The sequence below is a fragment of the Panthera leo genome, chromosome D2 (genome assembly GCF_018350215.1).
Source record: "Panthera leo isolate Ple1 chromosome D2, P.leo_Ple1_pat1.1, whole genome shotgun sequence".
Classification (NCBI taxonomy): Eukaryota; Metazoa; Chordata; class Mammalia; order Carnivora; family Felidae; genus Panthera; species Panthera leo.
Window position 1 is genome coordinate 33116628 of NC_056689.1, and position 18292 is coordinate 33134919.

The 18292-nt window shown below is 37.0% G+C and overlaps 1 protein-coding gene across 4 annotated transcripts in view; it reads right to left on the bottom strand.

Moving 5' to 3' along the window:
• P4HA1 (prolyl 4-hydroxylase subunit alpha 1) overlaps positions 1-18292 on the bottom strand; it is an 89449-nt gene that overhangs the window by 1276 nt on the left and 69881 nt on the right. For all 4 annotated transcript variants that reach the window (XM_042908428.1, XM_042908427.1, XM_042908430.1 and 1 more), the window contains exons 11-14: positions 8742-8795; positions 5723-5788; positions 1814-1882; positions 1217-1313 (exon numbers count right to left, since the gene is read on the bottom strand). In XM_042908428.1, coding sequence (XP_042764362.1) covers positions 1217-1313; positions 1814-1882; positions 5723-5788; positions 8742-8795 — 286 coding nt within the window. The remainder of the gene's footprint in view (positions 1-1216; positions 1314-1813; positions 1883-5722; positions 5789-8741; positions 8796-18292) is intronic.

The window sequence follows — 18292 nt, forward strand, 5'->3', positions numbered from 1 at the left end:
CATGAGAGTCTACGTATGTGCATTTCCTAAAGTTTCTGATATTTAATGTAAATCTTGAAATGAAATGCAATTGGAATGAAGATGTAGGTAGAGACAGAACATTGTTTTACCTGTTTGCAAAAATACTATCTCTAATACAGGGACATTTTAGAGATGAACACAAAGCCTCCACCGTACAGGAACAATTCTACAATCAATCACTACTATTATGTGCTCATTAAATTTCCTTGATTCCAAGATACTGCTTTTTAATGTAACTCAAACAGAATTTTCTACTCCTTCTTTATCATAGAACCCAATCGATGGCTTCAACATGTACAAAGTAAACTAGGACCCATAATTACTCTTATCTTTCTCAACTCCTATATCCCATCTATCATTCATCAAAGCCTGCCACTTTTCCTTATATATCTCTTCAGTCTCTTTACTCTCCAATCCTTTTGCTACTACCATAGTCCAGGTTTTCATCATCACCCACTTAGACAATGTAAAAGAGCCTTCTAAACTGATCTCCACTAGCCTCATTCTAGTCCAGTGATTCTCAAACATTATAATCATCAAAGAAGATTTTTAAAATCCTAACAATCAGGTGTCACTCCTTAGTCCTGCTATGCCTGAGACAGTAGCCACTAGACACATGTGGCTACTAAGTACCTGAAATGTGGCTAGTGACACATATTGAAAAGGATTTATGGGGTTAAATGATATGTATAAAAATAAATTCACCTGCTTCTATTTCTTTATGACTGGCCACATTAAAAACTAGCATGACCCTGACCCTGAGTGCCTCTCTAGCCTCACACTAGTCCTGGCCCTGGTCCCTGACATGCCTGGAAAACATACTGCTCTCTCTTCAAGACCAAATTTTAAAATTAAGCTTTGAAGAAGCCTCCCAACTATAAGGAGTCATCATCTTCTGTATACATCTCTGTATTAGCGTGTACTACACTATATTCTGATTTATCCATTAGTGTGTCTCAGACAACTGTACACTCCTTGAGGGAAAGACACTGTCTTATTCAACTTTGAGTCAAGAAGCGGGACTACTGTTAAAATCTGTCATCAGAATTCTGATCTATTGAAAGTAAATTTATATTAAAATCAGAAACTTGGTTGGTTGAATCCCTTTCAGTGTTAGGAGTTTTGTTTTCTTTTTAAGATATAGACTACCCTAATTTCAAAATATGAGACAAAAGAGAATATAGGAAATATTTACCCCATTTATTTCCAACTAGCACTGGACAGGCCGCATGCCGTGTACTGTAATCTCCTTCTCCACTGGCAAACAGATTATACCAGAAAACAGCAGTTCCCTGTGGAGAATAATACAAAATTATCTCCAAATAAGATATAGGTTATCACTTTTTGTAGTAATTAAATTTTCCTCTGTTCCTGTGGAATTACTCCTCCATGGCAGCATTATAGCTTCTCTAATAAAATTCTGAAAATATGACTAAATCATTTACAAAATTTTGGTGATCACATGAAAATGTCAATACCACAAAGCTGCCTGACAAAGGGGATTTGCCAAAACAAAGCTAACAAATCTTACAGTAGTAAGATGGAGGTTCCATCATATGGAACCCATTTCAGAAATGCAAACTTTTGAGTACTAATCCTTGGTTGTTCATTATTTCTAGGTAATCATTGTAAAGTGTACCATAAACATATTTAAAATTTTACCTAATATACTTAAGGACTACATTATCTCTATCTTTAAAAATGTTATTCATTAATTAGACTGTGAAACAAAGGTGCATCTCTTCCTCAGGGAAAAAAAAACAGACCCACAAAACAAATGAACCAAGTTTACCTTTTTGGGCCAAACACTAGCTCCTACTTCAGGAAAAACAGTGGCTCCTCCTGCTGACACATCACTCATCTGTAAGAATTGCAGACAGTATTATCAGAAGCACTGTTATAATAAAGTTAAATATGCCATTGTGAGGAAGGCATGATACTGCAGAGGATATGAGAACATCTGGACTTCTATTTACATAGATAGTTTGTGCAGGCTATTCAGGTTTTTTTATATTTATTTATTACTTATTTATTTGAGACAATGTGAGTGAGGGAGCGGCAGAGAGAGAGAGAATCCCAAGCAGGCTCCATCCACACTGTCAGTGCTCAGCCCAATACAGGGCTCAAACCCACGAAACTGTGAGGTCATGACCTGAGTCGAAACCAAGAGTTGGACGCTCAACCAACTGAGCCACCCAGGTGCCCCCATGCTACTCAGTTTTTAAACAAACAAAGATGCTGTTCTATTCTAGGTTTATATACTTATATTTAAAAAAAATAAAAGTAAAAGAAATGATAAAGTCAGGAAGGGAGATAGGGATGTCTTTTATAGCTACTTCTTTTATAGCCAGAGGTTAAAAAAAAAAAAAAAAAAGGATTTAAAATCAAATCAAGTAATACAAGGGTATAATTATGTATTTATTGCACTAGAATATAATCTCCATGGGGGCAGGAATTTTCATCTATTTTGTTCATTGCTCAGCTTTAATGTCTACAGTATTTATAGCAGGTGCTCCTACTGGGTATTTACCCAAAGAAAATGAAAACACTAATTCAAAAGGATGTAGGCACCCTTATGTTTATCGCAGCATTATTTACAACAGCCAAATTATGGAAACAGCTCAAGTGTCCACTGATGAAAGGATAAGGAAGATGTGGTCTATATATACAACGGAATATTATTCAGCCATACAAAATGAAAGCTTGCCATTTGCAACAACATGGATGGATCTAGAGAGTATTATGTTAAGCAAAATAAGTCTGCCAGAGAAAGACAAATACTGTATGATTTCACTCATATGTGGAATTTAAGAAACGAAACAAAGGAACAAAAGAGACAAACCATGAAACAGACTTCTAACTGTAGAGAACAAACCGATGATTTACCCATCCATCCCCCCTCCACTCTGGTAAACAGGTAAAGGGGATTTGGGAGTGCACTTGTGATAAGCACCAGGTGTTGTATGTAAGTGTTGAATCACTAAATTGTAGAGCTGAAATTAATATCACACTGTACGTTAATTATACCAGAATTAAAATTTGGAATTTTTAAATGTAAAACACAAATCTTCCAAATTAAGGGATCACATGGACAAAATGAGACAGGAAACCAATCATGCAGTGAAGATTTTTTCACAAGCAACGTAAGTAGAACGTATATACAAAGACTGTATCACAAAGCAAAACCCAACTGTGCTATATCCAAGAGTCACATCTAAAACAAGAAACCTTGAAACAAAAAGATTGCCAGGCAAATGCTATACCAAAGAAAATAGAATTTGATCTTAATATCGGACACAGTTTAAATAAAAATAAAAGCACTGAGATAAAGAAGGATATTGTACTATGATGAATACATCCACTGGAGCAAAGAGCTAACTTTGAAGAAATGAAAAAGTTGTGCTAAATGGACCATGTAGGACAATACTTAAACAATGGCAGGGGGTGGGGGGCAAAATTACTGATCTAATCAAAATGCTATATAATTAAGATAGAATATAATAATCAAACATATAATCTAATGGTCAAATAATCTAATATTTATGGATATTGGACCAAATAATGTATAGCATCAATATTCATAAAAGCAAAAAAAAATGTTTAATGTCTCAAACATCAGAAGAGATGACCAACCTCTCTAATAATACAAACTAAAACCACAATAACTGCCAATATAATAAGTGAAAGATGTACAGACCAAAAGGTTAAACATATCACGCTTAAAGGTAGGATATAAATTGGTACAATTATGGAGAATTCACTTCTAAAAAGTATACAAGATTTCACAGCATGAATTTTGTATAATGTATCATCGTCTCTCCTGGTTTTCCCTTTGTAATAATTCTCTCTCATCTTTAACTAACATTATATGTCTCAAATTCTTTTTTAATCCTAAATCCTTTTTATTACAGTGCTTAAATCCTTTTTTTATGGTATCTTAAATCTTTTTAGAAACAGATAAGGTTGTAAGAGGGAAGGAGGGTGATGAGGTAGGAAGGTGAAAAGGTGGGTTGCAAAGAGGGAAGGAGAGAGAGAAGAATGGAAGAAAAAAGTAAAAGACAAATAGGGAAGGTAGCAGGAAGCAATGAAGAAGGAAAATGAGACTGAGCAGAGATACACAAATTTTGGTAGGGAGTGAGATAAACAGCAAAAAGAGATGCCATTTTCATATCATTCAAATGGGTTAGGGGGTGGACAAAACAATGAAATAAGCAAAATTTATGTCTAGACTTCAAATTCATCTTTTGAAGTTAACAAAGGTTACAACATTGTAGAAGGTTATATTTTCCAAATATACTATTTCCCAGTATTCCCTGTCCTACATGTTCTGTTTACGTGACACAGACATTCTTATTGAGTGGTAGGGTCCATATCTCCTCCCCTTGAAACTTGGCAGATCTTTGTAATTGCCTTGACTAATAAAAGCCAGGAGAAGTGACATTATTTGACTTCTGAAGGTAGGTAATAAAAATGCCATGCACTTCAGCCTTGCTTTTTGCAGAGATACTTGCTCTTGCAATCTAGTTACCATGCTGGGAGGAAGCCCAGACCACATGCAGGTACTCTGGCCAAAGCCAGCCTCAACCTCAGCCTTCAAGATGACCCCAGTGCCAGTCATCAACTGACTACAGATGCATGAATGATCCACAGCAAGAACCAGGAGTGAAGCCCACCTTACAACCATGAGACATAAAAAGTTATTTTAATCTATTCAGTTTTGGGGTGATTTGTTATGCAACAAAAGATAACTGGGGCAAATATTATGACCAAAGTTTAATTTCTTTTGGGAAAGAGAGAGCGTGCAGGTGCACGAGCAGGGGGCAGGCAGAGATTCCCAAGCAGGGAACTCACAGTGAGGGACTTGAACTCACCAACTGTGAGCCCATGACCTGAGCAGAAATCAAGAGTCAGACTCTTAACCAACTGAGCCACCAGGTGCCCCGGTATATAAACAATTTTAAAAATAATGATCATACTGTTTTGAAATTTTACTAACCAATGTGAAAATGGTTACCCTTAATGGGGCTTCCAGGATGCTATAACGTGCTTTCTAGATTTAGCTGCTTACACCAGATGTATTCACTTTGTGAAAATTTCAGGTTATAGTACTTAGGATTTGTATACTTTTCTTATATGTATCAATAAAAAATTCAAAAGGAAAGCTTATTAAATGTGTGTGAATATATACAGAGATGCCTATATACACATATGAACAGTCCATACACCAAAATATCCACAATGATTGTCTCCAAATAGACTGTTAGTAATATTAATTTTTTTATATTTTTAAGTTTATTTATTTATTTATTTAAAGAGAGAGAGAAGAGCACAAATGGGGGAGAAACAGAGAGAGAGAGAGAGAGAATCCCAAGCAGGCTCTGCACTGTCAGCGCAGAGCCCAATATGGGGCTCAAACTCACAAAGCGTGAAATCATGACCTGAGCCAAAATCAAGAGTCAGATGCTCAACAGACTGAGCCACCCAGGTGCCCTGAGACTGTTAGTAATAAGTTAAAATTACTATCTGAAAAAGTTACAAATGCAAAAACCCTCCACTTACTCAGTTGTAAAAACTTTAAATTAGGATGTTAAATAAGAGCTAAGGAAAACAGACATCTGAACATCAAAATAAACATCATGTGATAAAAATCCCAACTTAAAAATTTTAGCAAAAAAAAAATTTTTTTTTAGCTATAACTTACATAAAACAGCCATGTAGCAATTCTATTTCCTGTCCCCAGCTCTTTGAAAGCATCTGGTTCATCTTTCTGTGAATAAAACACAACAAATTCAATGGTATAAAATTCAGGAATGCAAATTATCCAGTGGCACTAAATACCAGTAATATGCTTAAGGGTATGCCAAAAAAACCCAAAAGGTTCGTTTATAATGTCTAGTGCATGATATACAGCAAGCACTCAAATACTTGTTGGTTGTTGACTCAGATTGTACAGTGAATACTTTTGATAAGACCACTGGGGGTAGGGGGGGACCTATATTTATTAGCCTAAATAACGAAAATCAGTATCTACTATCCACAGATTATTAATTAATGCCTATAGTTTTAGCTTCCAAAGGGGCAGGGGGGAAAGAGCCTCTTAGCTACATTCATGAACTCTATTCTCTGCAGGTAAAGAATTTACCTTGAGATTTAAATTGAACTCATGGTCCATTCAAATGTTTACTGCTACTATGCTTGTCATTCTTTTGTACAGTCAGCACTTTAATCTGGCTGGACAATTCACATCTAGCTATTTAAATCTAAATTAAAATATAATACAGTCTCTTGGCAGTTATCCCAGAAAAATGAAAATGTATTTTTCACACAGAAATTTATACACATCTTTATTGGTAATAGCCCCAAACTGGAAACTACCTTACTGTCCTTCAAAGGATGAACAATTAACCAACTGTGGTGTGTCTATACTGTAAACTCCTACTGAGCAATAAAAAAGAACACACTACTGACACATTCTTTAAGAACTCCACTAACCTCAGAGGAATTATGCTGCTGAGTGAAAAGAGATACATACTGCATATAACATCTATATAACATTTCTGAAATGATAATTACAAAGAACAGATTAGCAGCTACCAGCAGTTAAGGGATGGGAAGCAGAAGGGTATGCGCAGCTATAAGAGCAGGACTGTAAGGGAGTCTTGCAGTCATGGTGCAGTTATGCATCCTGATTGTGTGGTACTTTCACAAAGTTACACATGTAATAAAACTGCATAGATACACACAAAATTAGTGCAAATAGAACTGGTGAAATATGAAATAGCTCCGTGTCTTGTGCCAATGCTTATTTCTTGGTTTTGATAGTCAACTACAGTAATGCAAGATGTTAACATGGGGGGGGGGGGGGGCTGAGGGAAGGGTTCACAGGACCTCCCTGTACATTTCCTTGCAACTTCCTAGGAATCTGTAATTATTTCAAAATAAAAAACTAAGAAAAAAATTTAGTTGCACTAATATCAGAGCTTGAACTGTACTCTTTCACATCATTCAAGACTCTCAGACATTTTTCAATAATTGAAAAAAGAAGGGAAAGACTAAAAATATATTCCTTGCTGGCCTACATAGAAAAAGAGTACAATTCTGGGATTTAAGCTAGTCAAGGGCCATGACACAATATAGGCTGTTTTCCTTCAAAAAAATGTACTCTTATTTTTAAAATGACAGTAGATCAAGAAGTTTATTAAAATGCCAGAGACAGTTCTTAGAATTCATGTATTTATGATAAAGCTTAATGAGGACTTGTATACTTGTATAATGTATAATTTATAGCTTAATGTGAAAAAAGTAAGGTTAATATTTATTAATCTTAAGCAAGAGTAGTACTTGGTAAAGGACAGCTTTTTAGCAAACTGCTTTCATATTATATATTCTCCAGTGTCTCTCTACATCTGTTTTGTATTTTTTATCTTGTCTCTTAATGTATTCTTATAATTTCTTCAGATTTACCAATTCATTCACTAATGCACTTCAACTGTCTCTGTTTTTTAAGTTTATTTATTTGAGAGAGAAAGCATGAGTGGGGGAGGGACGGAGAGAGAGAGAGAGGAGAGACAGGATCCCAAGCAGGCTCTGCACTATCAGCACAGAGCCCAATGTGGGGCTTGAACCTAGGACCCATGAATTCATGACCTGAGCCGAAGTTGGATGCTCAACCAACTGAGCCACCCAGGCACCCCTCTCTAATCTGTTTTAATTTATCCATCAAACTTTAAATTTTCAACAATTACTTTTTTCTACCTAGAGCTTCTATTTGTTTTTCAAATATGTTAAATCATTTTGAGAGTTTATTAATTTTTATCCTTTTATTTTTAAAACTACTATACAGTTATTTTATATTCTCTGATTATTCAAGTACCTAACATCCTGGGGCTTCTAAATCTGTTGGTCACTTTAGTCTCACCAATGGTGTCTTATTACCAGTTTTTTTTTTTAATGAGTTTGTATTTGGCTGACCTTAATCTTTAAAACTCTTGAGGTACTAGAATAAAGATGCCTGTCTTCAGGGAGGACATGAGTTTGTCTCTGCCAGGTACCAAGAAGCACTACCTAAATGAACAACTTTAATTTCTCCTCTTTCAGGGTAGTGAAATTCAAAATAAAAGGTTCACGTGAGAGCAGGCCTAGGCTTTCAAACTCCCAGAAGAGGCTCTCATACACATTCCATGCCCACCTGGATGATGAGAGGCAACTCTCCTTAAGGCTCCTGACTCCAAGCAGATTCTTTTCAAGGCTATTCTTTCTTTCTCTGAGGGTATAATCCTTTTGGAGATTCAGGTTTTATGCATCGGTCTCAAGTTCAGTAGCCTGCACAGTGGCAGGTCCTCTCACACAGCCATCAATCCTCAAAGCTCTAGATTCCTGGAGACAAATGCTTTCAGCTTCAGCTTTTTTGGCCCAGCCCCCCTTTAACTCTAATTTTAGTTTCTAGGTTTTCTTTGTTCATTTTGGGAATTGGGAATTTCCTTTACTTTCTTCCAGTCTCAGCAATGCATTTAAAAGTATCCTAAATTTTTTTTAACATCTAGGGGTTTTGTTTTGTTTTGTTACTGCTAAAAAGATTTTATAGAATGTCTATTCCACCATGCTTCCACAAATTGCAAACAGGCTATGAATTTTTACTACTAAAAGAACAGAATTAACATGTCATGCCTAAGCTTCAGTTAGAACTCCTACATTCTCCTTTTTTTTTTTTTTAAACTTACCCGTGCAAAATCAAAATGGGGTTCATATTGTCCTCCAACTCCGTAATTTGCTACCTGAAGAAGAGGAAGAAAGCATGCATTAAAAAAAAATCAAGATTACTATTCAAAAAATCTGTAAGTCCTATTTTGGCCTCTTACATGATATGGTTAGGTACTTCTAGAGAAATTAGAAGCAAAGCAGTTGAAATTAATGACAGTTCCTAAGGAACCAAGGATAAAAAACTAAGGATAGCTACTATATATTTAAGAACCTTAGTCAATATGCCTTCTTTTAGCAAATTTTGAGATACATGTTTTCCTCTAATATATAACTTAAACTAAAATTTGAATCAGAATTTTTAAATGTTTAGAATTAAAATATTATAGAATTAGAGTTTTGAGATTTCTATTATTAATTTTTACTAAACACTTATCTTTGGAATTTAAATCAAGACTCATGTTTTCCAAAGCCCCAACTTCTGGGAAACTCCCAATCAATTTTAATAAAATATCTTCCTACAATTTTAATCGGTAATGACAATGTCCCAGTGGGAAGCAGCAAAAGAGTAAAAAAGTGTCTGGTCTGAGTTTAAATTCTAGCTTTCTTAGTTACAATATATGTAATTCTGAATACAATCTCAGTTTTCTTATTTATAAATTAAGGAGAATGATGCCTTCCCTTAGCTCCCTCCTTGTATCCCAATATGACACAATAAAAGGAGAATGTAATTTAAAGAGCACTACCAATGAAATGAAAGAAAAACATAATTAAAAGAGTGTTGCCCACAGCAAAGTCCAAGTCCTATGTGAATTATTATTACTCTGGATATTTTACTCCTTATATTGTAGACACATTGGGTTGAATCAACCTATTAAGTAAAACTGTATCACATAGCCTGAAAGATCCTGTGAGGGTTAGGCAGATGAGAATAAACACAGATCAGGAAAGAAAAAGATACATACAAGACCTTTTAGTAATATAATGAATACCAAGGAAATTGTAGATTACCATGGAATAAATGGCAACTTAATGAAGCAATTTAAATATAGGCTATCCTGCTTTTGCACAGTTCCAAAAGGCACACATCTAATGGTTTAGCTACTCATTAACACCAAAGTTCCAACAACATAGTTTAAATTTCAGTCACCAAAACATATTGACTATGAGAAATTGCATAAAGTACAAATGTTGCTGCTAGCACTTTAGTCCACAAATTACGATGTAAGTAACAATTGCACATCATGATGAATGACCAATCATATCACTTCTTTCAAAGTCTATCAGTGATTGGTCATTGCACATCTGTTAATTCATGCACAGACACCAAAGTATGTAGTTGTGTTGCCTCCTTATCTCCCAGTGAAAACTCATGTGATATTTTACAAAAATGAATAGCTGGAAGAGGCAAATGGCTAACAAAGACAATGTACAGCAGAAAAAGGGAAAGTAATAATGCTCTAAGTAAAATTCAAATCAAACTTAAATGGTGATATAGAAAAAAAATGACAAGGGGAATGCTTCCACTTGTGCAGGTCAAGAAACTCTAGCTATGCAGCCAGAGGAACGTGGTGAAGGCAAACTTACCGACATAAGGAAAGTGATTGTGATGGAAAGGATAAAGATGTCTTGGAGGAAGGAAGAAATGATATTGGAAAAAAAATCTTTCAACCCACTGCACTACCCAGGTGCCCCAAATTTCACAATAAGAAGGAATGTTTAAACTATCCTTGATAAGTGTTTACAAAGATATAAAGCACCTTAATTCTCAATATTCACAATAAAGATTACCCAGACAATTCAATAGGGAAGAGTAGTTTTTAAATACATGATGCTGGTGGGGTGCCTGGGTGGCTCAGTCGGTTAAGCATCTGACTTCAGCTCAGGTCATGATCTCGCTGTCTGTGAGTTCGACCCCCGCGTCGGGCTCTGTGCTGACAGCTCAGAGCCTAGAGCCTGTTTCAGATTCTGTGTCTCCCTCTCTCTCTGACCCTCCCCTGTTCATGCTCTGTCTCTCTCTGTCTCAAAAATAAATAAACGTTTAAAAAAATTTTTCAAAAATAAATAAACATTAAAAAAAAAATTAAATATATGATGCTGGGACAATTGAATATCCACATGAAAAGAATGAAGTTGGACCTCTACCTCATATACAAAATTGACTCAGAATGGATCAAAGACCTGAACATAACAGATAAAACTATAAAACTGTTAGGAAAAAACACATGTATAAATCTTTGTGACCTTGCATTAGGCAATAGTTTCTTAGATAGCTAAAGCACAAGCAACCAGGGACTTCTGAGGAAGATGGCAGAATATGAGGATCCTAGGCTCACCTTGTCCCACGGGCACACCTAGATAATATCAAAATCAGTGTAAATAACCCAGAAAATGACCCAAGGACTTGCAGAACAGACTCTCCACTGCTAAATGTAGAGAAGAGGACACATGGAAGAGGGTAGGAAGGGCTGAGATGTGGTAGGGAGCCAAAAAGACTGTGAGACTGCCTGTGGGAGGGAGGGAAGCAGTGGAGTGGAGAGGGGAGAGGAGCAGACCTCCACACAAGGCACACCATGCATACGGGGCCTGTATGGGTGAGACGAATCCCTATAATAGAACATCTGTCTTTGAAAACCAAAGGGGCATGGATTCTCATGTTCTTCTAATCAGTGGGCTTACCACCTGGAACTTTAAAAATCGGCAAGCTCAGCTCTGGGAGAGTCTGAGGGCAGAAGGAAACTGAATCTCCGCCCTTAAAGAGACAGTGCACTGAAGAGCCCAGCTGACACACAGCATAGAAGAGGCAGTTTGAAAAATGCCACCTGAAAAAAAAAAAAAAAAAAAAAAAGAATGCCACCTGGGGTGGGTGGCGCCTGGGTGGCTCAGTCAGTTACTTCGGCTCAGTTACTTCAGCTCAGGATCTGACAGTTTGTGGGTTCAAGCCCCGTGTCAGGCTCTGTGCTGACAGCTCAGAGCCTAGAGCCTACTTTGGATTCTGTGTCTCCCCCTCTCTCTGCCCATTCCCTGCTCATGCTCTTTCTCTCAAAAATAAATAAAAGTGTTTTAAAATTTTTTAAAAATGCCTGGGTATACAGGAAGGAGATTTTTTTTACTAATCTCAGTACATGAGCTGGAGGGGCAGGGATTTGAGGGGGACTTCTCTAAGAGCCATTTCCTTCCCCTGCCCCCTTCCCCAGCCTGGATTCACAGACACCTATGGGAACCAGGGCAGCAGAACACTCTCCTGCTAACAGTGAGAGCTCCGCCAGACATTCTTCTGCAGACATACCCCCTCCATCCCAAGCAGCCTCAGGTCCCCTCTCACAGCACACCTGCATGGACCTTATTAACAGTGCCCTCTGAACCCTCCCCCTACTCACCGAGCTATTATATGGACCCACCCTTCCATTCCAGTCTGGGCAGTTTTCTCATGGTCTTCAAGCTCTCTCCCACAGCAAACCAGTGTAGATCTTGCAGGCACCATGAATCCCAGCCTGCTTTTTCTTGCGGACCTGCACTTCCAATAGACCCTTGGCCAGAGTCCATCCAAAGCAGTGCCACAAGCCTGGAAGTGTGCAAGTAGCCCTGATGGGGACCTCTACCACTACAAAGTGACTCCTGCCCCAGGGAGAGATGAAGATAAATACACGTACCAGTCCAACTATGGCCCAGCAGTGGGCTGGGGGCAGACATCGGTCTGACTACAGGCCCTACCCACCAACAAAAGCTTCTCAGGGCACAACACAGGGAAAGCACCCTGCAGTTCAGTGCTACTCCATCTCTGGCAAATGTCTGGTCTGACTCAACTCAAGCCCAAGGTGGCCCTAGACTAGGTCACTAACAACACAGAGACCAAAACCTGCCCACAACAGGCAGAGAGTGCCATTGCAGACAACCGGACTAAAAGCAGTGTGGCTCAGCCACAACAGTAGGGCACATGCAACACACATAGAAAACATCCCTAAAGCACTGGGTTCTGATGAACAGGGGACAGTGCACTGCAGGGTACTATAGGACCTCTTTTTCACAAAGCCACTGTTTTCCAGAGTGGGAGACATAGCTGACTTACCTAACACAAAGAAACAGACAGAGTTAGACAAAATAAGGAGACAGAGGAGTGTGTCCCAAATGAAAGAACAGGACAAAATCACAAGATACCTATGCAAAACAGAGATAAATAATATCCCTGATAAAGAATTTAAAGTAATAGTCATAGGAGCACCTGGGTGGTTCGGTCGGTTAAGTGTCTGACTTTGGCTCAGGTCATGATTTCACAGTTCATGGGTTCCAGCCCTGCATCAGGCTCTCCACTGACAATGACAGCCTACTTGGAATTCTCTCTCCCTCTCTCTCTGCCCTTCCCCACTCGCACGCTCTTTCTCAAAATAAATAAAGAAAAAAGGAATAATATTTAAAAATAAGTAAGTAAAGTAATAGTCATACTAGACTTGAGAACAAAGTGAAGGATCTTAGTGAGACCCTCAACAAAGAGATACAAAACATAAAAAAAAAAAAAAAAAGAACGAATCAGAGATGAACAACTCAATAAGTAAGGTTAAAAATATACTAGAGGGAAATAAATAGTAGACTAGGGGAAGGAGAACAGATCAGCAACTTGGAGGACACAGTAATGGAAAGCAACCAAGTTGAACAGGAAAAAGAAAAAAAAAAAATGAAAACAGACTAAGGGAACTCAGTAACACCATCAAACGTAGTAACATTTGCATTATATGAATTCCAGAAGGAAAAGAGAGAGAGAAGGAAGCAGAATATTCATTTGAAAAAATAATAGCTGAAAATTTCCCAGTTCTCGGGAAGGAAACAGAAATCCAGATCCAGGAAGCACAGAGAGCCCCCAACAAAATCAACAAGGAGGTCCACGCTAAGACACGTAGTACTTAAAATGGAAAGCAGTAATAAACAGAATTTTAAAAGCAGCAAGAGAAAACAGTTACATAAAAGGGAAATCTCTTAAGGCTATAAGCAGATTTTTCAGCAGAAACTTTGCAGGCAGGAGGGAATGGCAGGATGTATTCAAAGAGCTGAGAAAAACAAACAAACAAACAAACAACCTGCAGCCAAGAATATACTATCCAGCAAGGCTATCATTCAGAATAGAAAAAGAGATACTTTCCAGACAACAGAAGTTAAAGGAATTCATGATCACTAAAACAGCTCTATAAGAAATGTTAAAGGAGACTCTGTGGAAATGAAAGACCATAAGGAGAAGTATGAAGAGTAGGAAGCATAAAAGCAATAAAATTAAGCTTATCTATAAATATCAGTCAAGGGGCACCTGGGTGGCTCAGTCCGTTAAGTGTCCTACTTTGGCTCAGGTCATGATCTCATGGCTCGTGGGTTTGAGCCTCGCATAGGGCTCTGTGCTGACAGCTCAGAGCCTGGAGCCTGCTTCTGATTCTGTGTCTCCTTTCCTCTCTCTGCCCCTCCCCCACTCACCCTCTGTCTCTCTCTCAAAAATAAACATTAGAAGAAAAAATTTTTAAAAAATTAGTCAAGAGTTTCACAAAAGGATGTACAGTATCACACCATATATCTAAAATGTGGCAGGGGAGAGGAGTAAAAATTTAAAGCTTTTAGAATGTATTCAAACTTGGGGCACCCAGGTGGCTCAGTCCATTGAACGTCCAACTCTTCATTTCAGCTCAAGTCATGGTCTCGTGGTTAGTGGGTTCGAGCCCCACATCAGGCTCTGCACTGACAGCATGAAGCCTGCTTCAGATTCTCTCTCCCTCTTTCTTTGCCCCTCCCCTACTCGCCCCCCCTTTTAAAAATAAATAAAAATTTAAAATTTTTTTAAAAATTTGTTTTAAAAAGAATGGATTCAAACTTCATAAACTTAAGTGGCCATCTACTTAATACAGACTGCTGTATGCATATGATGTTATATACAAACCTCATCGTAGCACAAATCAAAAACTGGTAATAGATACATGCAAAAAATAAAGAGAAAAGAATCCAAGTATATCACTGATGAAAGCCAGCTAACCGTGAGAGAAGAGAACAAGAAAGAAAGAACTACAATGGCAACCATAAAACAAGTAACAAAGTGCAATAAATACATACCTATCAATTATTTTGAATGTAAGTGGCCTTAACACTCCAATTAAAAAAAAACACAAAAAACAGAGGATGACAGAATGGCTAAAAAAATCAAGACACATCTATATGCTGCCTATAAGAGACTCATTTCACACCTAAGAGACATGCAGATTGAAAGTGAAGGGGTAGAAAAGCATTTATAGTGCAAATGGAAGTAAAAAAAAGCTTAAGTAGCAATACTTATATTGGATAAAACAGATTTTAAAACAAAGACTGTAAGAAGAGACAAAGAGGGATACTATATGACCATAAAGGGGACAATCCAACAAGATATAGAAATTGTAAACATTTACGCACCCAACATAGAAGGACCCAAATACATAAAGCAGCTAACAAACATAAAGGAAATAATTGCTAATAATACAATACTAGGAGACTTTACACTCACTTATATCAATGGATAGATCATTTAAACAGAAAATCAACATAACAGTTGGTTTGGATGATACACTGGACCACACAGCTCTAACAGATCTATTCAGAACATTCTACCCTAAAATAGTAGAATATACATTCAAGGGCACATGGAACATTCTCCAGAATAGATCACTTATTAGGCCACAAAACAAGTCTCAACAAATTAAAAAGTCATACCAAACATCTTTTTTGACCACAACACTATGAAACTAGAAACTAATTACAAGGAGAACTCGGGAAAGAACAAATACACACAGGTTAAATAACATGCTACTAAACAATGAATGGGTTAACCAAGAAATCAGTAAAAAAAAAAAAAAAAAAAGTGGAAACAAATGAAAACAAAAACTGAGATGCAGCAAAAGCTGTCCTAAGAGGGAAGTTTATATCAATAGAAACCTACTTCAAAAGCAAGAAAAATCTCAGATACACAACCTAACCTTACATCTAAAGGGGACTAGAAAAAGAAAAACAAACAAAACCCCAAACCAGCAGAAAGAAGAAAATAATAAAGATTAGAGCAGAAAGAAATGAAACAGAAATTACAAAAACAATGTAACAGATCAATGAAACCAGGAACTGACTCTTTGAAAAGTTCAACAAAATTGATAAACCTCTAGCCAGACTCATAAAAAAAAGAACTCAAATAAACAAAAACAGAAATGAAAGAGGAGAAATAACAATCAACACCACAGAAATACAAAGAAGTGCAAAAGAATATTATGAAAAATTACATGCCAACAAATTGGACAAACTAGAAGAAATGGATAAATTTCTAGAAACATATTAACCTCCTAAAACTGAATCAGGAAGAAACAGAAAATTTAAACAAACTGAATCAGTAATCAAAAAACTCACAACAGGGGGGCCTTGGTGGCTTGGTCAGTTAAGTGTCCACCTCTTGATTTTGGCTCAGGTTGTGATCTCATGGTTCATGAATTTGAGTCCTGCATTGAGCTTTGCACTGACAGCATGGAGCCTGCTTTGGATTCTCTCTCTCCCTCTCTCTCTGCCCCTCCCTGGCTCACTCACTCACTCTCTCTCTCTCTAAATAAATAAATATAGGGGCGCCTGGGTGGCTTAGTCGGTTAGGCGTCTGACTTCAGCTCAGATCATGATATCACAGTCTGTGAGTTCTAGCCCCACATCTGAGCTGTCAGCTCAGAGCCTGCTTCAGATTCTGTGTCTCCCTCTCTCTGCCCCTCCCCTGCTCATGCTCTGTCTCAAAAATAAATAAAAACGTTAAAAATAATAATAAATAAATAAATAAATAAATAAATAAATAAATAAATAAATATAAACGTATTAAAAAAAACCCTCCCAACAAACAAAAGTCCAGGACCAGAGAGCTTCACAAGTGAATTCTATCGAATATTTCAAGAAGAGTTAATAACTATTCTTCTCAAAGTATTCTAAAAGTAGAAGAGGGAGAAAAGCTTCTATGAGGCCAACATTACCCTGACACCAAAACCAGATAAAGACACTATACAAAAAGAAAACTACAGGCCAACATCTCTGATGAACATCCAGAAAATATTAGCAAACCAAATTCAATAGTACATTAAAAAACTCACTGACCAGGATCAAGCGGGATTTATTCCTGGTATTCAAGGGTGGTTCAATATTTGCAAAACAATCACTGTGATACATCACATCAGCAAGAGAAAGCATAAAAACCACTTAATAATTTCAACAGATGCAGAAGAAACATTTCACAAAGTACAACATTCATTCATGATATAAACCCTCAACAAAGTAGGTTTAGAGGGAACATACCTCAACATAATGAAGGCTATATATGATAATCCCACAGCTATGATCACACTCAATGGTGAAAAACTGAAAGCTTTCTCCCTAACATCAGGAACAACACAAAGATGTCCACTCTTACTATTTTTATTCAACATAGTACTGGGAGTCCTAGCCACAGCAATCAGACAAGAAAAAGAAATAGAAGGCATTCATATTGGTAAGGAAAAACGAAAACTTTCATTATTTACAGATGACATGATACTATACATAAAAAACCCTAAAGACTCCACCAAAAAAACTACTTGACGTGATAAATGAATTCAGTAAGGTCACAGGATACAAAATCAATATACACAAATCCACTGCATTTCTATACACTCATAATGAAGTAGCAGAAAGAAATGAAGAAAACAGTCCCATTTACTATTTAACCAAAAATAATAAAATACCTAGGAATAAACCTAACTAAGGAAGTGAAAGACCTGTACACAGAAAACTGTAGAACACTGATGAAAGAAACTGAAGAGGACTATAAAACACTGATGAAAAAAACTGAAATGGAAAAATATTCTATGCTCATGAATTGGAAGAACAAATATTGTTGAAATATCCATACTACCAAAGCAATCTACAGATTTAATGCAATCCCTATCAAAATGCCAGCAGCATTATTTTACAGAACTAGAATAATACTAAAATTCGTATGGAACCACAAAAGACCTCCAATAGCCAAAGCAATCTTGAAAAAGAACAAAACTGGAGGTATCACAATCTCCACTATCAAGATGTACTACAAAGCTATAGTAATCAAAACAGTCTGGTATTGGTCAAAAAACATACACATAAATTAATAGAACAGAATAGAAAACACAGAAATAAACCCACAATTATGTGGTCAATTAATCTTCAACAAAGGAGACAAGAATATGCAATAGGAAAGAGATGGTCTCTTCAATAAATGGTGTTGGGAAAACTAGACAGCTACATGCAAAAGAATCAAACTGAACCACTTTGTTGCAACATTCACAGACATAAACTAGAAATGGATTAAAGACCTAATGTGAAACCATGAAAATCCTAGCAGAGAGCACAGGCAATAATTTCTCTGACATCAGTTGCAGCAAAATTTTTCTAAACATGTCACCTGTGCAAGGGAAACAAAAGCAAAAATAAACTGTTGGGACTACATCAAAATAAAAAGCTTCTGCACAGCAAAGGGAACAATCAACAAAACTAAACAATAAGCTACTGAATGGGAGAAAATATTTGCAAATGTCATATCTGA